General features: G+C 41.1%; 2 protein-coding genes across 3 annotated transcripts in view; one reads left to right on the top strand and one right to left on the bottom strand.

Annotated features, from left to right (window-relative positions):
- The window catches only part of HAO2 (hydroxyacid oxidase 2), a 262,966-nt gene that overhangs the window by 5,631 nt on the left and 234,266 nt on the right, over nt 1-23,069 (bottom strand). The gene's annotated exons all lie outside the window — the stretch shown is intronic.
- On the top strand, nt 192-19,489 carry REG4 (regenerating family member 4). 2 transcript variants are annotated; one of them, XM_036924429.2, is made up of 7 exons: nt 201-312; nt 2,318-2,485; nt 2,648-2,820; nt 7,460-7,557; nt 12,199-12,336; nt 13,865-13,970; nt 17,432-19,489. In XM_036924429.2, exons 3-7 carry the CDS (start codon nt 2,754-2,756, stop codon nt 17,497-17,499), a joined length of 477 nt encoding a protein of 158 aa, XP_036780324.1. In that variant the 5' UTR covers nt 201-312; nt 2,318-2,485; nt 2,648-2,753; the 3' UTR covers nt 17,500-19,489. The 2 variants fall into 2 exon arrangements, with proteins under 2 accessions (XP_036780323.1, XP_036780324.1); XM_036924428.2 differs by lacking the exon at nt 2,318-2,485 and having other exon boundaries at nt 192-312.

Below are 23,069 nucleotides of genomic sequence, written 5' to 3'. Positions count from 1 at the left end.
CAGATTACAGGATATTGTCAATTTTGATAAAGTGAAATGTGAATAAAAAGTTCTGTTTACAAATAGGGAGAGGTTCTTCTGGCTGTTAAAATACAACTTAGATACCTTCTCAAGCCATCTCTCATACTATTTTCTTTGAGTGTAGATAAGACTTTTATGGATAGATTATTATTTGTAAACATTTTGCTCTACGATTAAAACAAAGGTCACACAATTCATGAGGCAAGATGATATAAGAACTCCAGAAACTGCCTGGGATCTCTCAGGACGTGGAAAAAGACAGGGGACCTCAGAGCCTTGCATGCCATCCAGGTAATTGTCCCTGCAGTGGAGGACAGAGGGCTTTCTTTGACCATGTTTTCCCTTGCTGGCTATTAACTCGGCCAGAAGGGACAAGTTATAACTCTAATGATGTTAGCCATGCTTTCTGTTGCTGTTTTGTTTGATGTGAATTAGTTACTTCCTTTCTTCCCTTATTATAAAGAACATTAATTTTGGTACCAGTGCTAGGATGAATCATGGCTGGGCAATCTAGCAGCTGTGAAACTTTGTAAAAGTTACTTAATCTTAATGAACTTCAGTGTCTTCATGGGTAACATAACTTAATGATATTTGCAACGCGCAGCCTAGTTATGAGGATTAAATTAGATAACAGGTGATCATTCAATAAATGTCAGTTCACTTATAGACTATTTAAAAAGATGTTTTACCTCTCTACCCCCAGACATTCGGCTTGACAAAGAAGTTCCTGCTATTTGTATCTTAAGGGGGTTTCAGGACATTGAAAATACTTCCATCACTTTTGGAAAGGAAGTTTGTCCGGGAGTGCAGAGTTAATGCAATGTTAAAAAGAGGGGGTCACCACAGCCCCACACTCTTCACCTTCTGTTTCCCTCTTTATCAACATTGTGTCCAAGTTCCTATGGACTCTAATATAGATTTTTATCTTTAGATTTTCCAGGCAAGTTTCCATTTCCAATATTATACTATCATTCCCCTTAAGCAATCTATTGTATGAAAGTTAGAACATATATCCTGATTTCGATAATAAAGTATGCTCAAATGAAAACTCCATGAATTGTTCATCTTTATAATTATTTGGGGAAAAATCCTGGACCTAATGCCATACTTAGTCTTAAATAAATGTCAGATGGATGAACAGAGAAGAAATATTGGATGTATATTTTGATCTTATGTGGAGGTCAATTGCCAGATTCTCTGATACAAATCCAAAAGTTATAAAGGAGAAGATAAATATGACAATTTTTGAAATTTTCATTATGGCAAAAATAAAACTGAAAGAAAATATACTGGGGAATATTCTGTGTAATATAAAAAAGACAATAAATATATACAGAAAGGCCTCACAAGTTCCTGAGAAGAAAAGATAAACAATCAAACAGAAAAATGTGCAAAGCTGTAATCCAAAAACTCACAGAAGAAATTTTAAAAGCTATTCATTATATAAAAAGATGTTTGGCTTCATTAATATTTTTAAATGCTAACAAAAACAATGAGGCTTTTCTTTATTAATATACCAAAATTAGCAAGAAAGAAACTGGACAAAGATTTGAAGAAACTAGCGTTCCTGTGCAATATTAGCAGAATGTACAGTACAGTCCATTCAGAGGGCATTTTAGTCAAGGGTATCAACATGATAATATGCTTGTTCTGTGAATCCACAATCCTGTGTACCTGAATTTATTTTAAAGATAGAATCAAAGCTGCAAAGAAGTTACGTGAGTGGGAGAAGGTTCATTACAATCAATCCGTTTCTGAGAAATAAAACCAGGTTAGAGAACTGTATAGTTCCATCTAAGTATACATATGTATGTGTGTATATATATATATATATATATATATATATATATATATATATATCTCCACATACAAACACACATCCTTATATATGTATATATATTGTATATAATTATGCACAAATATAGATGTGCATAGAAAGATGTCTGTAAGCTATTCACTAAATTGTTTCTCTCTGGGAGATGGGATTTACTTTCTATTTTCTAGTGTTTTGTTGATCTTTTAATAATTCATGTACTGTTTGGTAATGGGAAAAAAAAGTTCTTTTCTTTTCTTTTTTTAAAAAAAATGTGGTTACCACCTAAGTGTAAAGGTAAGATGATGAATTGAAGTCAGGAAATCTGGTTGTAGCTGTGTGACAATGACCAAATGACTTCATACCCGTCCGCTTCATGTTTTCTCATCTGTGAAATGTGGGTATCAGTCATATATTCACTTTTAATTCTGCCATCAAAAATTCCCTGTTAGGACTGACTTGATTTGATTGACTTCATTATAGAAGGTGCGTTACCGCCTCATCTAGGAGGAAGCTTGCCTGGGACCCCCTCTACTGGCTCTCCTGAGAATAGCAGGGGCAGGCTCTTCACAATATCCGGAATACCTCCATCCAGACCTGCAAACTATTCAGCTTTGTTAGGTCTCTGGAACTGACCCAGAGGCCTTTTAGGTGAGAACAAAATCTCACAAGTTAAATTTTCCTAGTCTCTCTATTTATCTTGAATTCCCTTTGTTGTATAACCTGGGCTTAGCCAGAAAACTATTTTTTTCTTCCATATGTGATTTGGTACTTAAATTTCTAGGTCTTTCTCACTCATGTGAATGTGTTCAGATTGCAGATCTAGGTGAATCCAGGAGCTTCAAGTAGAAACTAACAAGGACTCAGATCCTTGCTGCAGAAGTTTCTGAAGCACTTCTGTCCTCAGGGGAAGAGGAAGATGGCTTCCATGAGCATGTGGCTGTTCCTTCTGGTTTGCTGTGCAGCCAGCACCCAAGTCCTGGATGGTAAGTGTTAGTTACTTAGCTGGAATGAGCCCACAGTCAATGTTCATGCAATGCACTGACATATCCATCTGTTCCCCTGAAAACATGGAGGCACTGGAGAAAATAGATGTCAAAGACAGAACTGAAAGACAATGTGATGTGGTAACAAGTGCAAGGTCTTTAGAATCAAATTCTAATCTTGTAAGGTTGTAAGCCATAGTTAAATCATCAACTAAATGTAGGTTGTAAGAATTACTCTGGAAGTTTATTGTGAGAGTAGATTTAATGTATTTAAAGCATCTGACACCTAGCAATGAATCAGCGATAGCTATAGTTAGAGCTACCTAGTATGTATGCATTGTTTTCCTAGTGGCACAAACCGGGAATTCCAGTTTGCAAGGGATGTACAGCCTAGTGGGAGAGATGGTCCCAGCTAGCATCAAGTACCAAGCAGTATGTCAACAGAGTGGGAAGCAACTCCCAGGGTTGCCCAGTGGAGAAGCAGGGGAAGAAACCTATGTGTGAGCTAAGAATAACTATCATAGATGATCTGAAATGGAAGGAAATGAAATGTGGGTTCATCTGGGGTATTCCTTTGTTCTGTTTGTGAGGAAAATGAGGCCCAAAGAAAAGTAAAGAATTGCCCAAGGTCACATAGCAAGATTATGTGCTGTTCTGGCTCTTACTCCCAAGTGCCTATATATACCCTGGGGAGTGAGGATCAATCCACCCTACTCTGGGATTCCACTGAACCTCTTTGGTTTTTCTCCCTGGATGAGGTATTGCAAAAACACTCACCGCTGGGCCTTCATTCACTCATTCACAGATCTCCCTCACAGATCAGAAAGACTTTCTACTTACTGCTGCTGTCTTGGGGCAGCCTGTCTTATGACACATTCTACAGACTCTTTGCACTATGGCTTATGGGAAAAGTCCAATCCTGCACTTAAGGGAGGTATGGGAAACTTAGGAATTCATTTTTTCTCCCAACAAGACCTGGTGGTCAAGATTATTTCCCTGTTGCTTCAACAGTGATTTCTTTGTCCTGATCTGTGGTTGGTCTTCATCTGTAGTAATGTATGCATTACATCAATATATAGGGAGACAAAGAGCAATATGATTTATAGACAATAAAAAAACTTTATTCTGTACAATCTTCAAAAATATTACATTGGTTATAATTTGATTATTTTAATAGTTACAGTTTATTAAGTAGCTGTTGTTTATTGAACAATCACTATATACTAGCTCAATGCTAATCACAGCACATGCATTATCCCATTGAATCCTCTTGAAAAGTCTATAACAAAAGTGTATATTGTTAGTCTATTGTACAAAAAAGGAAACTGATGGATACCAATGGTATTTCTATTTTTAGTTTTTTGAGGAACCTCCATACTGCTTTCCACAATGGTTGAACTAGCTTACATTCCCATCAGCAGTGGAGGAGGGTTCCCCTTTCTTTGCATCCTCACCAGCATTTGTTGTTCCTAGTCTTTTCAATGTTGGCCATCCTTACTGGTGTGAGGTGACATCTCAATGTGATTTTAATTTGCATTTCCCTGATAATTAGTGATGTGGAGGATCTTCTCATGTGGCTGTTGGCCATCTGAATTTCTTCTTTGGAGAATTGTCTGTTCATATCCTCTGTCCTCTTTATTGTACAAAAAAGAAAACTGAAACTAAAGAGGTTAAATAATGTCCCCAAGGTTGCATCCCTAGTAGGTGGTTGAGTAAAAAGACTACTAGGTGTCCAGGCAAGATTCCAGGAGCACAAAACTCCTGACATGGGAGAGATGGGGGTGCTCTGGCACCATGAGAGGCAGAGCAGAGGTCTGGAGGTGCAGCGGGAACATGGCTTCTCTCCCGGCTTGCACCTCCATCCTCATCTGAGTGTACACAATGGGGATGTGCATTCTTACCTCTCAGGAAGCTCCTGGTGATTGGACAAGGCAATCCAAGTGACTGTTTGTGGCTGATACTGGTTTCAAGTCAAATAAATGGAGTCTAATGACCACAGTGACTAAGCACTTCTACCTGGAGATGAACCAGGATTTGTCTTAGATCAAATCCTGTCTCTGTCACTTACCTGCTGTGGGACCCAGCAGGGTAGCATAGGGGTATTTCTAGGAGCTGACATGTCTCCACTGGGCAGCACATGGCCATGGCTGTATATTGTGTGGTGAGGGGCACCAAGGGTAGAGGAGAGAGAGAAAAGTGGGTAAGGAGGAAGGGGAGAAGGAAAGAATCAGAGGCAGTGAGATAGACAGACAGACAGTCAAAAAGGCACAGAGCCCAATAGAAAGAGACAGGAAAAAGACAGAGAGACACACACAGGGAGAGCTAAAGGCAGCAAGAGAGAGATGGAGGAATACATAGGAACAGTCAGAAGGATATGGAGATGCCCAGAGAAAGAGAGTTGGACAGAGAGAGAGATGGGCAGAGACAGAGAGTGCTGCTCATAGAGATAGAGACAGAGAGAGGAGAGAGTGAACTAAAAACCTGGCCTCAAGCATGGTGCTGGGGCTCCTTTGTGCTGACCCCTCCAGGTCCTCCTTGTGGGTCCCTGAGAGCTCAGCCCTCATCATCTGGATTCAGGAAAAACAAAAGTCATGGTGGTGGAGGGTCTGTACAAACATGTTTGCCCCCAGAATGCTGAGTGGAGTCATTTCAGAGTTCACAAAAGAATCAGAGTGGACTGAACTAGGAGCATCTGAGTGATGCAAGGGGTCTCTTTCCTCAGACTGAGGACAGAGATTCGGGCTTTTCTTTACCACCTCTTTCCGGATCTTCTCATCCATGGTAAGCTGCAATGTGTGCTTCCTGATGGCTCTCTAGGAGGTGCCTTACTGAAATTCAAGCCCTTTCGTATGTAATAGTAACCAATGGTCAGTCTTGTCCTTACAAAGATCAATTTTTACTTTAAGAGTCAAGGATCTCCTTTGCTTTCTTTCCTTCTAATAAAATAACCAAGACACCAACCCTTTAATGATTTCTGTTGCTAACTTTCCAATTTCTTATTTTTCCATATTTATAAAATCCAAGATTAAGAGGGTTGGTGGCAAGAACATGGATTTGTATGTAAGTCATCAAACTTACAATGAATAATTCTATAGCATAACCCACTTAGCACAGTGCCTGGCTGCAAGAAAGCACTTTCTAGGTAGAAGCTGCGATAATGGTCACAGAAGCAGCAGTGCCGGTAAAAGCTGTCTTTTTGTTTAATATAAAATGAAGTTTGTATTTGTAAAGGTGTAGGTGATGCATGTCAGTGCACAAGTATCTTTATGGCTTGTCTCTAGTGTATTTGAGGCTCCCCTTGAGACCTTCCTCACTGTGCCTTAGCTGGGTTGGTTAGCATCCATCATTCAGAGGTACAAAGCATGGTGCATGCAAGGGATCTATGCCAATAGCGAGAGTCACGCTCCAAAAGGAGCTGGGGTGCCACACAGGAAGATGCGGCAAGATACAGTGAGGGCCAGGTCGGGAAAGCCCTTAAATGCTACCCTGAGTGGGGAGCTGGTACGAAAGCAACAGGAAGTCCCTGGAGATTTAGAGGCAAGAGATGAAGTAGAACAGGAGTGGGGCAAACAAGTGACAATACTGTTATCAGAGTGGGAAGAGAGGAAATGCTATATAACCACAACAGTCTGTGGATGTCTGCAGGAGCAGAAAGACCAGTCTGTGGCACCGGAATGCAGCCACACTGTTACAAAGTCAGCTTGCCCTTCCCTTCATCAGCTGGGCCCTTTGCATTCCCAGCCATCTGCCCTCTTCACAAACCTTCAGATTCAGGGAGGTAGCCCATTCACCAACTGGTCGGCAGGAAGAGCTGGTGCTCTCTGAACTACAGCTTCCTTGGCCCTGACTCACCTTTACCTTCCCACCATGCTTGCCTGACAGCCTGTGCTTAAGGTAAACTTAAGTGCTTGCTCCTCTTGTACACACCTTGCACTGCCTCCATTCCTCTGCTCACCACACTCTTTGCCTAAAAAGTCTCCCTCCCCTATTACTGCCTTACAGCCCAACCATCCTCAAGTTCCAGCCAAGTTGCCACCTACCTGTCCTGTGTCCCCCTGGCCAAAAAAACCTCTCCCTCCTTATAAGGCCTAAAACTACCAGTTTATGCCCCTCATCCACTGTTGTGCTGCCTTGAATGATAGCTGTCTGACCTCACTACTAATGTGGCGCATGTCTATTCTAAGTGTGCATTCTGTAACTGGGGAAATAACCACAGGGTGGGTTTGGGGACTCACTGGGTCCACTGGGAGATGGACCTGAGCTAAAATTCCATTGACCACTTCATTCCACAAGACCCTGCTGTGATTGGTGGGCCACAGTGATGTTTTGGGTCTCCTGGAATCAGTGTCAGTTCAGAGTCAGTGTCCAACAATCCTCAAAAGCTGTGATTATTTCCTGTTCCCCAGTGCAGCTGCCCTTGTAAAAGGCCACAGTTCCCTTAGGGGAGGACTGGGAGAATGATGAGCAGTATAAAGTTTAAAACAGCATAAAGATCAACAGTATAAAGCTGCACTGCTGGTCCTTCCTTAAGGGTGCCCAGCTGCACTATCATTCAAGGGGTTCTAGGTCTGTAAACTGGCTCAAGTGTGGAGTTTGCTTTTGCCATCCTAACTTGTCATTGCTCTCTGTTCATGTGCAGGCATCATCCTGAGACCCAGCTGTGCTACTGGGTGGTTTTACTACAAGTCCAATTGCTATGGATACTTCCTGAAGCTAAGGAGTTGGTCTGATGCCGAGGTAAGAAATATGGCTCATGCTTGGACTGGCATCTTGAAAGCAAGGGGCCACCCAGAGCTCCAGGTCTCATTTGACCCAGAATCAAGGGTCTTTCCCTGGTCTTCTAAGAAGTCACTGCCAGTAAAATGGAGAGAAGAGAGCTGTTATGTTCAACTCATTCAATTTTTCTTTTTGATATCATTAATGTACAATCACATGAGCAACATTGTGGTTACTAGAGTTCCCCCATTATCAAGTGCCCACCACATACCCCATTACAGTCACTGTCCATCAGTGTAGTAAGATGCTATAGAGTCACTACTTGTCTTCTCTGTGCTATACTGTCTTCCCCGTGCCCACCCCCTATGTTATGTGTGCCAATCGTAACACCCCTTACTCCCCTTATCTCTCCCTTCCAACTCACTCTCCTCAGTCCCTTTCCCTTTGGCAACTATTAGTCCATTCTTGGGTTCTGTGAGTCTGCTGCTGTTTTGTTCCTTCAGTTTTTGCTTTTTCTTATGCTCCACAGATGAGTGAAATCATTTGGTACTTGTCTTTCTCCACTTGGCTTATTTCACTGAGCATAATATCCTCTGGCTCCATCCATGTGGTTGCAAATGGTAGGATTTGTTTTCTTCTTATGGTGGAATAATACTCCATTGTGTATATGTACCATGTCTTCTTTATCTATTCATCTACTGATGGACACTTAGGTTGCTTCCATTTCTTGGCTATTGTAAATAGTGCTGCGATAAACATAGGGGTGCATAAGTCTTTTTAAATTCCTAGGAGTGGTCCTGGGTCAAATGGTATTTCTATTTTTAGTTTTTTGAGGAATCTCCATACTGCTTTCCACAATGGTTGAACTAGCTTACATTGCCACCAGCTGTGGAGGAGGGTCCCCCTTTCTCTGCATCCTCACCAGCATTTCTTGTTCCTAGTCTTTTCGATGTTGGCTATCCTTACTGGTGTGAGGTGATAGCTCATTGTGGTTTTAATTTGCATTTCCCTGATAATTAGTGATGTGGAGGATCTTCTCATGTGGCTGTTGGCCATCTGAATTTCTTCTTTGGAGAAGTGTCTGTTCATAGCCTCTGTCCATTTTTTGACTGGGTTATCTTCTTTTTGGGTGTTGAGGTGTGTGAGTTCTTTACATATTTTGGATGTTAACCCCTTGTCAGATATGTCATTTACAAATATATTCTCCCATACTGTAGGATACCTTTTTGTTCTGCTGATGGTGTCCTTTGCTGTACAGAAGCTTTTTAGTTTGATGTAGTCCTATTTGTTCAATTTTTATTTTGTTTCCCTTGCCCAGGGGATGTGTTTAGGAAAAACTTGCTCATATTTATATTCAAGATATTTTTGCCCATGTTTTCTACTAAGAGTTTTATGGTTTCATGACTTACATTAAGGTCTTTCATCCATTTTGAGTTTACTTTTGTGTATGGGGTTAGACAATAATCTAGTTTCATTCTCTTGCGTGTAGCTGTCCAGTTTTGCCAACACCAGTTGTTAAAGAGGCTGTTCTTTCCCCATTGTATGTCCATGGCTCCTTTATTGTATATTAATTGACCATATATGCTTGGGTTTATATCTGGGCTCTCTAGTCTCTTCCATTGGTCTATGGGTCAGTTCTTGTCCCAATACCAAATTGTCTTGATTACTGTGGCTTTGTAGTAGAGCTTGAAGTCAGGTAACTTAATTCCCCCAGCTTTATTCTTCCTTCTCAGGATTGCTTTGGATATTCAGGGTCTTTTGTGGTTCCATATGAATTTCAGAACTATTTGCTCTAGTTCATTGAAGAATGCTATTGGTATTTTGATAGGGATTGCATTGAATCTGTAGATTGCTTTAGGCAGGATGGCCATTTTGACAATATTAATTCTTCCTATCCATGAGCATGGGATGTGTTTTCATTCACTGGTATCTTCTTAAAATTTCTCTCATGAGTGTCTTGTAGTTGTCAGTGTATATGTCTTTCACTTCCTTGGTTAGGTTTATCCATAGTATTTTATTCTTTTTGATGCAATTGCGAATGGAATTGTTTCCCTAATTTCTCTTTCTGCTAGCTCATCGTTAGTGTATAGGAATACAACAGATTTCTGTGTATTAATTTTGTATCCTGCAACTTTGCTGAATTCAGATGTTAGATCTAGTAGTTTTGTAGTGGATTTTTTATGTTTTTTTATGTACAATATCGTGTCATCTACAAACAGGGACAGTTTAACTTCTTCCTTTCCAATCTGCATACCTTTTATTTCTTTGTGTTGTCTGATTGCCATGACTAGAACCTCCAGAACTATGTTGAGTACAAGTGTCAACTCATTCAATTTTTTAAGCTTAGTTCTCAAGACACCTGGTCGCAGATGGAGGGGGCAGTGAAATGACAGGTAGATCTCATATCAGACTTAAGAGGCAAAGTTCCAGCTCTGTCACTACTGGCTGTGTGAACTTGGAGGGAAAAATCACTTAAACACATAGAGCCTAGTCCTCTTCTTTCCCAGGAATCTCTTGTGACTAGTACACTCACTAAATGTTAACTGGTAATCTGGCCTCTGTGCCTCACAAATTTGCAAGTCAAATGAAATTACAAGTATCAAAGCATTTTGGTATTATAAAGTGCTTGGCAAGTGTGGGGACTCAATTATCATTTAAACACTAACCACATCTAATCATGAGCAAGATACTAATGGTGAGTATTGCAGTAGCAACTGTAGCCAAAAACATGTTTTTAATAAATTAATTTAAGTTTTATCATGGAGGCAGATCTTGCAATACAACCCCAAAAGAACATAAAATGAAGTACATAACTCTATCAAGCTATATGTCAAATATATATATATATATATGTACTATATCTATAGAAGTATATTTATAAAGTGTATATATGAAATGTATGCCTTGTTTAATTGGTCAATAAGTTTCTGGTTGGAGAGTGGTTATGCCACATGCTCTGTACGATCCTTAAACAATAGGAGCTGTCGTTCAATGATCCAGATGGCACTCCCTTGAGTACCAGTGAAGGCAGCAGCTTTGCAAAGGAAGAGTTTAGGATCAGTGAAGATGTACATGAGAAAAACAAATTTGGATTTGGAGCTGCAAGTTTTAGAAGTTGCCACAGAGCAGATAGTTACATATCAATACGTGGTCTAGTTTAACTGGGAAGAAGAAACTGGAAACCCAACTAGATCAAGTAAGTCCTGTGGCTATTCTGGAGGAAAGGCAGACAGAGAGGCATATTCTTCTAGAACTGAAAAATCAATAACGTAGACTCTTCAATTCAAAACCAACATGGATGGATGGAGCTAGAGGGTATTATGCTCAGTGAAATAAGCCAAGCGGAGAAAGACAAATACCAAATGATTTCACTCCTATGTGGAGTATAAGAACAAAGGAAAACTGAAGGAACAAAACAGCAGCAGAATCACAGAACCCAAGAATGGACTAACAGTTACCAAAGGGAAAGGGACTGGGGAGGATGGGTGGGAAGGGAGGGATAAGGGCGGGGAAGAAGAAAGGGGGTATTATGATTAGCGTGTATAATGTGGGGGTTGGGGGAAAGGGGAGGGGTGTGCAACACAGAGAAGTCAAGTAGTGAGTCTACAACCTCTTGTATGCTGATGGACAGTGACTGTAATGGGGTTTGTGGGGAGGACTTGGTGAAGGGGAGAGCCTAGTGAACATAATGTTCTTCCATGTAATTGCAGATTAATGATAACAAAATTTAAAAAAAACCAACATAGAAGGAGTCCCTTTCTCCTGGAGGAACCATCACAGATTTTTAGGCAATTCACCTATTCGTATTTGGGACCAAATAAAAATAAGTTACAGAGCACTGTTTACAAATTACAACATAATAGTCTCATGCAATAAAGGGCAATAACAATTTTAAGTAGAGAAGACATGAACTTGGGAGTTACACAGACCTAGGCTCTATTCTGGGCAACTAAGTCTGGCATCTTTTCTGATCCTCCATTTCCTCAACTGTAAACTAAGAGAGGGCCCTACTTCCTAAGACTGTTGTGAGGATTCAGTGGGATAGCGTGTGCGAGGTGCTCAGCATATTGGAGGTGCTCCCTGAGGAGCATACTGCGTTCCATCTGTTCTCAGATGCATCGTCCTCAAGTTGTGACACCTCTGAAATCAGATGTGTACAGTACAAATAAGAGTTGTGTCACAGATTAAGTGGCAGTGCTTTTTTCTTTCTTAGTGGGACATAAAAAATGGCACATATTACAATCAGTGTGTCTTAGATTTGTTGAAATGCAATATTATAATACATAATTATATCAATTATATCCCCACAACAACTCCCTTGTGTAGCAGTAATTATTTTCTCCATTTTATAGATAAGAAAATTGAGCCTCAGAGAAGTGAAGTGACTTGTTAAGGTCACATGCAGTAATGAGCGGCAAGATCAGGGTGCCTGGCAGTGACACTGCCCCTAAAACTGGGGCCCTGGTCTTAAGTTGCTTCTTTTTCTGAGAGCTGACGCTTGTGGCAGTTGTGTTTTCTTCCCTGGTGACAGGAAGTCTCTGCAGGGTTTAGATCACAACTTCCAGAGGACGGGTTGCTGTGTGGGTCCAGGCTGCTCAGGCTTCTGGGGTGAGGCTGTGCTTTGGAACCTCAGGCGTCCTTACCGCAACTTCTTGCCCACAGCTGGAGTGTCAGTCATATGGAAATGGAGCCCACCTGGCATCTATACTGAGTCTAAGAGAAGCCAATGTCACAGCAGAGCACATACGTATCTATCAAAGAAACAAGCCTGTATGGATCGGCCTGCATGACCCACAGAAGGTAACCTCAGACTTGGCCCACGAATGCCCCCCATGGGAAAGCCCCTTTCTGAGTACTGATCCCCAGGCCTACTGACAAAGGGCACACAGTGTGAATCTTCTTCAGTCCCATGCCTGATAGAGGCCAGGTCCTTCAAGGTCAGGATCCCAGGTCTAGCTTCAGTGGAGGAAATGATTTCAATGGTGTAATGTAGTAGACCCTCTATATAATTAAAGTCTTCCTGAATCTTAGAACACAAAATTACCAGCTTTCCAGAGCCTTAAAAGAAAAGATTGTATATGTATACATGGGGATATACATATATATAAACACACACACATACTCACACAGACCTGTTATGAAACCCAGCTTAATTAAATCCCCATTAGATCTTGAGTTAAAATTGGGAACATTTAGTTAAGTTTATCTCTAGATGCTATTATGTTTTTGACATTGTCCCTGTTTTTCACTGAACCCTCCTTTTACTCTCTGCCAATACCTCATTGTAAAGAATGGCATGTGAGGTTTTGGGGATGGTTGCTGAGGTCTCTATGTAGGGCCTGCAGTTTTCAGATTCTTTGTGGGGCTTCTATAGTTAACCCAAACAAACATGAAGCACAGGGAGAGAAACTCAAACCTTCTGTTTCTTGATAAAACTTTGCTTGTAGATGTTACAAATATTTTATACAACTAATTTTACATTTTGGTGTATTCACATTGCTATCAATCAGAGCTCTCTCATTCAGAAATAGAACAAATATTTACATGTATTTCTACAGATATTTTTTGTAATTTAACTTCTTTACACTCATGACTGAGAAAAGTAAGTGGATAATGGAATTCTAAAGTTGTGCAATGTCTGTAGGTATTAAAGAAATGAAAATTAAAATAGCAATATAATTGGACTTAATTGGGTTATCAAATTTTTACTTTGCCTTAATGAATATTTTTAAGGAAATGGAGAAATCGCCCAGTAGGTGGAGATGTAAATTTCTGCAAGAGAACTGTTTTGGAAAGCAGTTTGTCTGTGCACATCAATACACTCAAAATATTCATGCCCTTTGGCCCATTAATTCTACTGGGATTATGTCCTAAAAAAATAGTTTTAAGGAGAGAAACAGCTTTATGAACAAAGCTGTTTATAGCAGTTCATAGCAATGTTCTTTATAATCATTGTAAATTGGAAACAGCATAAACATCAACCAGTAGAACTTCAGGTAAGTTATGGCCCATCATTGCTACTAAAGACTGTTTTGAAAGCAAGATACAGAGTTGAATATATATTTGAAAGACCACCACATTTTTAGTATGTGGAATTATTGTGATAGATAAAAATGTTCACACCAGAAGTAAGTATGCTAAAATCTTAGTAATGTTTTCCTCTTAGTGGTTAAATGGAGTGATTTGTCTAGTTTTCCTTCTTTATACATTTCTGTGCTTTCCCAGGTTTTGCAATGAGAACTATGTTTTCAGGGTCCCTGCAGGGCGCCTGGGCTGGGGGCAGCGGGCGGGCTGACCCTCACTGGTCTTCTGGCTCCTGTGTTTCCAGAAGCAGAATTGGCAGTGGATCGGTGGCGCCATGTACCTTTACAGAAGCTGGACTGGCAAGTCCGTGGAAGGGAACAAGTACTGTGCTGAGATGAGCCCCAAAGGCAGTAAGTTCTGCCACTCCACCCCCTGCCCAGAGCGCAGCTCTCTCCGTTTATCTATGCAGAGCAAAAATGGACCTCCACTCCCCTCACTGCATTTCACACCAGCAACTCCTCTTTCCTCAGGACAGTAGCCTTGCCGTAGACATTGTTTACCAACCTTCAGGCATTTGCGACCATTTTACAATCTTTGCCATATCAGTGGGCCAGCTGTGCAGTTACTTGCTATTTTTTTAAATCCACTTGCTTTTTTCTTAAACGTACTTATTTCTAAATTCTATTATACGTGAGGAGAGGGAAATGTCACATTTTGGGAAAGTCAGACTATGGGGAGCAATACGTATAACACCTTTCTGGGTTCTTTACACTTAGGGCTCACAGTGAGCCCTGGAGACCCGCCTTACACTTAGGGCTCCCCAAGAGCCCCAGAGACCCTGCCTTATACTTAGGGCTTCCCGTGAGTCCCAGAGACTCCGTCTTACACTTAGGGCTCCCGCGAGTCCCAGAGACCCCGTCTTGGCCCCGTCTTCCCTCCTGCTTGTCTCTGAGTTTCTTGCCCAGCAAGTGGTGCCCAGAACATCAGCTGCAGGCTGCACACAACCGTTTGTGCCTCCTCATTTCTCTCGCCTTTCACTCTTTGCTTTTTGTGTTAGTTAAGTCAGTGCTTACTAGTACTTGGTACTAATGACATTTTGGGTTAGGTATTCTTTGTTTGGGGAGTGTCCTGTGTGTACGTTGTAGGTTCAGCATTCTGTGGTCTCCAGTCAGTAGATGTCTGTGGATACCCTACCCCCCCAACTACCACCACAGGTTGTCACAGCCAAAAATGTCTCTGAACATTGCTAAGTGTCCCTTAGTTGGGGGTGGAGGGGTGGAGGGTGGGCAAAATCACTCTCATTTGAGAACTAAAAAGTGATGTGGGAGAATTCAGTTGTAAAATAGGAAAACAGAATATCAAAAATGAAATGGATACTTGATACCAAAGGGAACCTGCCAGTGGGTAGAAAAGGCCACCCTAGTGTCACCAGGAGTCCCCTCCTAGGCATGAAGTGGGCCTGGGATGGGGTCTGGACTGAGGACTCAGGACTGGGGCGTGGGTGGAAAGGGACATGGAGGCAAAGCTTATCATTGTCTGAAGAGTGAAGTTTACATGCGCAAGAAAGTGTGAGAAGACTTCCCAGCAGCAAAGGCTGGGTGGTGGCCATAAGGACACGACCTCTGAGGCAAGGTCTGGGAAGACCTTCAGGGGTAAGATCGTCTTGTCTCAGATGAAGGAAGGACTTTTCATAGACTCCCACAGACCACAACTGCTATTGTCAGAGGCAGAAGTCAGCTCAGATGGAAAGAACACAACCAAGACTGATAGGTAGACCCTACCAAAATGTGGATTTCTATCGAAATTAAGGAACAGTTTTTTGAACAATTAGCACTGTGCAAAATAGAACGGGCTACTCCAGGAAGGAGTGAGAAACCCATCACAAGAGTTAACCAAGCAAAGTTCACTTCAGCAAAATTCCTTCCGCAATAACGAAGCTGCCTGGTGGGAACCAAAAGCCTAACTGATGCCCTCCTGAGAACATCGGACCATGTGCACGTGCTTCCCTTTGCAGCTTCACGCAGCCCAGCCCCTACTATCCGAGTACAGGCTCTTCAGGCAGAACAGCACAAGGAACGAAACAAGGATTAGAGAGAAACGGGTGGAAGGTAGAATTTAAGAGAACTTCACCCTCAGTACCGTCAGTATCATTTTATATTTGTACAGATGCAGCCCCACCAACTCGGTGCTTGAATTGTTCTGTTAAGACTCAGAGGGTATATTAATGTCCCCAAACACAGCTACACACCTACCCTCTGTGTGCATGTCTTTGAGCGGATTTGTTCCTTTTTTACATCTATTCACAAAGACCCTAAGAGGACATTTTACCCCATTCATCCTTCCTCCCCTAGCTGACTCCTCTTTTATACTACCATGGTTCACTTTGGAATATTTAATAAAAATAACTAGGGCTCTACATTTTAAAAAGTAATTTCATCTTCGGTAAAGTTTGGGTCAGGACCATGGGCTCTCCCTCCGAATGCCTGGCTGGGATTCTGGCTGCTCCATTTGCTGTGTGGCCTTGAGCAAGTTTCTTACTTCTTTGTGCCTCAGTTACCTCTTTGTGATAAGGGGAAAATAATAGTACTCGTCATCCTTATATGTGCGAAATGTTTATCCCGGGACAGGTGAGGCTCATGATCCTTGTGCCCCGGGGTGCGGGCAGACATGGCCTCTCATCGGAGCCCACCCTGTGCTTCCCCCTCTGGCACTGAGAAAGGCGAGGAGAGTGAAAGCAGGCACCTCCCGGGCTAGTGCTGCGGCTGAGCTGGCTGTGCTTCCCGTGGGTGTGTGAAGCCTCGTGCAGTGTTCTCTTTGCCCCACGCTGTGTCAGTGCCCAGAACGCCCGTAGTCTCCATTTCATGCACACTCTGTGGCCTGGCTCTGGCCTGGCATGGCAGGACCCATCCTCTCTTATCCTCCTCTGCTGGCCGTGCCGCCAGGCCCACCCTCGCGCTCCAGGGCTCTCACCCACCCGCCCAGCACACACTGGCCTCAGGGCGGGTCCTGCAGGTCAGAGCCCAGGCAGACAGCTGACGACTTGTTACGCTGCTGCCAAAACCCCGGGATGACAAGTGCATCGTGGAGCTTGGTTTCTGGAAAGGTCACCTCCTTGCTCTCACTCCTTTATAAATGGGGAGCCTCTTGGTGTGCTGCCGGTTTAACAGCTTCCAATATTTTGAATTTCAAACAGAAGCTTCTTAGAGGCTCAGCTGTGGTTTTTGGAAAGATCAGCCTCAGCATCTTGTTTCAAACACAAAGGAGCCCCTGTTTTCAGTTGGTTTATGTCAGGCCTTGTCTTTTCTCAAGAGCAGTGCTGATGTGGAGCTTCTGCAATTGTTTTTAACGTTTAAATTGCCTTTCTCTCTGTTAACAAAGTTAGTACCTGTGTTAGTCTTAGTCTGGGTTCTCCACAGAAACATAAGTAATAAGATGTACCTAGAGAGAGCTAGAGATTTATTTTAAGGAACTGGCTCGTGCATTGCTGGGGCTGGTAAGTCTGCAATCCACAGGGCAGGCCAGCAGTCTAGAGTCCACGGGCGGTCTGGAGGCAGGATTCACTGCTCTTCAGGGAGCCTTGGTCTGCTCTCTTAAGGTCTTCTCTGATTGGATGATCACCCACGTTATGGAGGGTAATCCGCTTTACTTGAAGTCTACGCCTTAAGTACTAACCACATCTAACAACATACCTTCACAGCAACATGTAGACTGGTGTTTGATCAAACAACTGGCCACCACATCCTAGCCAAGCTGACACATAAAATTAACCAGCACGGGACCTTGTCCATGGATCCAAGCAGAGCACCCAGATAATGCTGGTAAGCCCAGTACAGAACCAGATGGATTTAAATGCCTGCTTGTTTTCTTACAGATTTTTTAACTTGGGACGCCAATGAATGCAGCAAGCTCCAACACTTCCTGTGCAAGTACCGACCATAGCATGGCCACAACCCAGATTCTCCCAGCCCTGCACAAGCCTCTTCCTCTTCTCTGTCTGCCATGCTGGCTCCATCTGATCCTTGTCTCAAGCAGTAAACATACCAACTAAGGCTGATGAGGCCCTGACTGCACTGATTTTTTTAGGCTTAGAGGCAGAGACCTCAACATTGGGATGACAGTAGCTTCTGCCTCTAGTGGTTGCCCCAGAACCTCTTTCCACAGCACTCCTCATGTCTCCGCCCCACTTCCAGACGCCTGGAGCAGACAGGTAGAGTGTGTTATAGCTAGGTCTTTGGCCGTAAGGGATAAGGTCTGAAAACAAGAGGAGGGAGCTCAGGAATGAGCCTCTTGCCCTCTTCAGCTTCTGCACAGCTCTGCCTTCTCTCTATTGCCCACATCCTCCTCCTCAGACACCTGCTTAGTTTTGATTTTGTCATAGGGAATGCTTACCAGTATGGTCTTTGCTAGGCAAATGTGGGCCAAGATTCCAGGGCCATCTTTTTTACCAAAGAGTTGTATGCATAGACGTTTGTTCTCTTCCAATTCAGTAGTCATGGGAGCACAAAAGTGAAATAAGTCTCAAAACATACAAACATATCCAAGTGTTTCTTCATCATCTTCCTCCTAGTCTCTCCCTTCAACCTCCTCAGAATAACTCCTCCCCAGTTGCAGCCCTAGTTTGAATAGAGGAGAGATGGAGGTGACATGCCTGCACAAACTCTGAGCAGGGATGAGTGGGTGGCTGGACTATTTAATTGTGAATACTCCAGCTTATGAGGGGAAATGATCATCACAGCTGTGCTTGGAGCTGACCTGGGCCTTCAGTGCTCATTTCTTCTCTGCCACTAACAGGCTGTGTCCCTTTGTTCAAGACTCTTTGCCTTGTTTGAGATTGAGGTGGTTTGCTCGAATCTGAGGAAGTAATTTTTCCCTCATACAGATTTGTGACTCCCTGGGTCAGGAATCTATTGATCACATTTGCATGTCTTAGAGGGGAATGCCACTGGAGAAGAAAGGGCATGTGGCTGGGCCATGCAGCACAGGCTGTGTGGGTGGTCACTTACATCACCCACGTTGCACTGCCAACCAGTTAAACCAATAGAATCTTATGCCCTAACCTGAGTAGACTCCCCATCAACTTAGCAGACAACGGTTAGCTATCAAGTGCTGGCTGAAAAACAGATACAATGAAGAAAAGGGAAGTGAGACAGAGCATCGACCCTCCGCCCCACTCTCTTCTTCTCTCCTCCTTTTCTTCTTCCTTCCTCCCACCACACTCTTGTCATTCTTTTGGTTGTCAAAGGGGAAAACATCAGAAATAATGTATTTCTCCCTCAAGCATTGAGAGATTGTTAACCCAAAGGATATATCTCCTAATAGTGAGAGCTCAGACAAGATGACAGGCAGATGGAAAAGGGTCATTCTTTGAAAGCATAAAGTTAACTTCAGCAAAAAGCAGCCAGCATCTCCTAAAAAGGTTCAGGGATACAGCTAGCAGACTTGGTGCCTTTGTGGGAAGAAAGGATGTCCTCATGGACCTTCAGGGTTTACAAAGCAGGCTGGATTCCAGCCCCTACTTGATGCTTAGCCATGTACTTTTGTGCACTGCACAAACTATACAGCCCTCTTGTGTGGACCTGGTGACACACATGGGCTAAGAGTGGAGCAAGGTGGTTCTCTACCTGGGTGCTAAGGACCATCCTTTGGGAAGCTCTATTCTAAGGACCCACTTCAGTATCAAGTCTGAATTGAGACACTGGAGAAGCATCTCATGTGAGAAAGACATTGTTTCTAAAGATATGCTCACTTATATAAAGACTCCAGTCATGGTCTATGGTGGTTTAGTCCAGTGGGAAGAGCAAAGGTTTTGGAATTAAGCTGCTCTGGGTCTGACTGACTCTGCCTCAAACTGGCTGTATGATATGGAGCCTAAAGTCTCTGAGCCTCTTCTTTTTTCTCACGGATTTGGGGATTAAATTAGTTAAAAGATGTAGAGAGTTTTGAATGGGTCCTTGCATATGTGCCTAACAAATATCCTGTATGGAAGTCATGTGAGCTATCAAAATTAGCTGCCTAACTTCTGTGACACTACCTAACATCTTCTGCTGGAGACTAGAAGGACCCTAGCATAGGATAAAACTTAGATTCTAGAAATCTCTGTGTATGTATCTGCCTGGCATGTACATGAGCACACAGGAAACAATACGGACATAAGATAGTGAAGGAGGTATATACCAAGCATTAATTCAAAAATTCAGTACACATTTCAATAAAACTTACTGTATGTGAAGTCTTTGTAGTCACTACATGAATAAAGGCAGAGGAGACTAATCTGAGGGCATGAAGATAAACCCAGAAAGAATTTATTTTAAAGCTTAAATATAGCTGGAAAACTTTTGATTTTGCATTAAATGTCTTAGTACGCAAAAAATGAAACCATAAAAGAAAAATGTGACAAATTATCTCAAAACTTAAAACTTTTGCTCTTAAGATATGCTGTTAAAAAGCTAAAAGACATGCCACAGAATGGGAAAACATATTTGTACAATATGTATCTGAGAAAAGTCTTTCAACTCAACAAGACAATTCAATTATTTTTAAATGGGGCAAAAGGTATGAACAGATACTTCACCAAAGCAGATAGGCAAGTGGCCAAAAAGTACATGAATAGATATTCAACATCACTAGTCACTAGAGCACTTCAAATTAAAAACAAATGTGGTTATCCTTGGAATGTGTGATTCAACAAAAGAAAACCAAGTAATATGTCACATTAATAAAATGAAGGCAAAAAAATCTACCAACCATCTCAATTTATGAAGAAAAAAATTTGATGACATCCATTGCCCTTCCACATTAAAATACATTTCAGAAACAATAAAAAAGAACTTACTCAACATGATAAAAGCCTTTTTCAAAAATACATATCATTTTGAAAATATGATTTCAGAAATCATATTCAGTGGTGAAAGACTGAACACTTTACCCCCAAATCAGGCATGAGGCAAGAATACTTGTTTTTACCACTGCTATTCCACATTGTACTGGAGGTTCTAGCTGGAGCAATTAGACAAGAAAAAGAAGTAAAAAGCATCCAAATTGGAAAGGAAGAAGTAAAAATGTGCAGATGACATGGTCCTTTATATGTAAAATACTGAATAAGAAAGCTATAAGAGCTAATAAATAAATTCAGAAAATTTTCAAGGTATGAGATCAACACACAAAAATCAGTTGCATTTCTATACACCAGCAATAAACAATCCAAAAATGAAATTAAGAAAGTAATTCCACTCATAATAACATTTATTTATTTATTTAATAATAACATTTAAATGAATAAAATACTTGGGAATAAATTTAAGAAGATAAAGATTGTGTACACTAAAAACTACAAAACATTGCTGAAAGAAATGAAAGAAGACCTAAATAAATGGAAAGGCATCCCATGCTCATGGATAGAAAGATTTAATATTGTTAAGATGTCAATACTATCCAAAACAATCTACAGATTCAACACAATCCCTATCAAAATCCAACAGGCTATTTTGCAGAAATAGAATAGCTGAATCTCAAATTTATGTGGAAGTGTAAGGGGCCCTAGATAGTCAAAACAATCTTGATAAAGAACAAAGTTGGAGGATTCACATTTTCTAATTTCAAAATGTACTGCAAAGCTACTGTAGTCAAAACAATATGGTACTGACATATGGATGGACATACAGACCAATGGAATAGGATTGAAAGTCCAGAAATATATGTATGTATCTATACCCAGTCAATTCTTTATAAGAGTGCCAAAACTAAAAAAAAAAAAAAAAAAAAAAGAGTGCCAAAACTATCCAATAGAGGAAAGATAGTCTTTTCAATAGATGGTGCTGGAACAAGTGGATTTTCCCATGGAAAATAATTAAATTGAACTCCTACTTCACATTATGCAAAAATCAACTCAAAATGTGTCAATAACCTAAATGTAAGAGCTAAACCATGAAATTCTTAGAAGAAAACATGGGGTAAAACTTCATGACCTTGGATTTGACAAGGATTCTTATATAGGACATCAAAATCACAAGCAACAAAAGAAAAGTTTGATTAATTGAACTGAATTAAGATTAAGTACTTCTGTGAGTCAAAAGACATTATCAAGAAAGTGAAAAGAAATGGGGGAAAATATTTGCAAATTATATATATGATGAAAGTGTAATACCAGAATATACAAAGAAACCCTATGACTCAACAACAAAAAAGATGAACAACCCAAATGAAAAATGGGCAAAAACTCAAACATTTCCCCAAAATGGCACACAAATGGCTAGTAAGCACATGAGAAAATACTCAGTATCATTAGTCATTAGAGAAATGCAAATAAAACCATAAGGAGATACTACTTCACACCTACTAGACTGGCTATAATGAAAAAAAACAGAAAAGTGTTACTGAGGGTGTGGAAAAATTGTGTATTACTGATTAGAATGTAAAATAGTGGAACTGCTGTGGGAAAGTTTGGCTGTTCCTTGCAAAGCTAAACAGTTACCCTATGACCCAGAAATTCCACTCCTAAGTATATGTCCAAAAGAATTGGAAGCAGGGGCTTGAACAGATACTTGTACATCAATGTTTATAGCAGCATTATTCACAACACAAGTATCCACCAGCAGATGAACAGGCAAATTAAACATATATATAAATAATGGAATATTATTCAGCCATAAAAAGGAATGAAGTTTTGAGATAGGCTACAACATGCAAGAACTTTGAAAACATGCTAAGTGGCATAACATTTGTGTACAAGTATCTGTTCAAGTCTACTTTCATTTTTGGAGGGTATACACCTAGGAATGGCATTTCTGGGTTATGGGGTAATTCTATGTTTAGCCTTGCAAGGAACTGCCAAATTATTTTTTACAGAAGTTGTACCATTTAACATTCTGAACACTAATATGCAATTTTCCCACATCTTCACAGGCACAAAATGACACATACTGTACGATTCCATTTGTGTGAAGTATCTAGAATAGACAAATTCTTAGAAACAGAAAGTAGGTTAGAGGTTACCAGAGACTAGGGAGTAGAGGGAAAAGGGAGTTATTGCTTAATGTTTACAGAGTTTGTTCTTTAGGTGATATAAATTTTGGAGATAGTGGTGATAATTGTACAACATTGTGAATATAATTAATGCCAGCGAATTGTATATTTAAAATGGTTAAAATGGACAGTTTGAGGCTACATATATATTTCCAAAATTTTTTAAATTAATAATGTAATATACCAAAATCACTGAGTTGCACACTTTAAATGGGAGAATTGTATAGTATGTGCATTATACCCCAAGAAAGTTGTTTTTAAATTTCCAAAACAACAAAACCAAATGTGATCCCACTCCGTATCTACTAGAAGGCTAAAATTAAAAGGGCTAATTAAACATTTAAAAGTGTTGGTGTGGATACACAGCAACCTGAACCTCATACATTGCTGTGGGGATGACAAAATGATGCTGCCACTTTAGAAAAGCTTGTCAGTTTCTTATAAAGTTAAACCTTCTTACCATGCAACCCAACAATCCTTTCCTGTAT

Source organism: Manis pentadactyla, chromosome 4 (assembly GCF_030020395.1).
Source record: "Manis pentadactyla isolate mManPen7 chromosome 4, mManPen7.hap1, whole genome shotgun sequence".
NCBI lineage: Eukaryota > Metazoa > Chordata > Mammalia > Pholidota > Manidae > Manis > Manis pentadactyla.
Note: the sequence above shows the minus strand (reverse complement) of the source record. Positions and strands in the feature narration are given on the sequence as shown.

What these genes read in the sequence shown, in the direction of transcription:
- REG4 (XM_036924428.2), top strand. Translation starts at nt 2,754, where the DNA reads ATGGCTTCCATGAGCATGTGGCTGTTCCTTCTGGTTTGCTGTGCAGCC. An exon ending in CAGCACCCAAGTCCTGGATG is followed by an intron (nt 2,821 to 7,459) that starts GTAAGTGTTAGT and finishes GTTCATGTGCAG; the next exon opens with GCATCATCCTGAGACCCAGC. An exon ending in GGAGTTGGTCTGATGCCGAG is followed by an intron (nt 7,558 to 12,198) that starts GTAAGAAATATG and finishes TCTTGCCCACAG; the next exon opens with CTGGAGTGTCAGTCATATGG.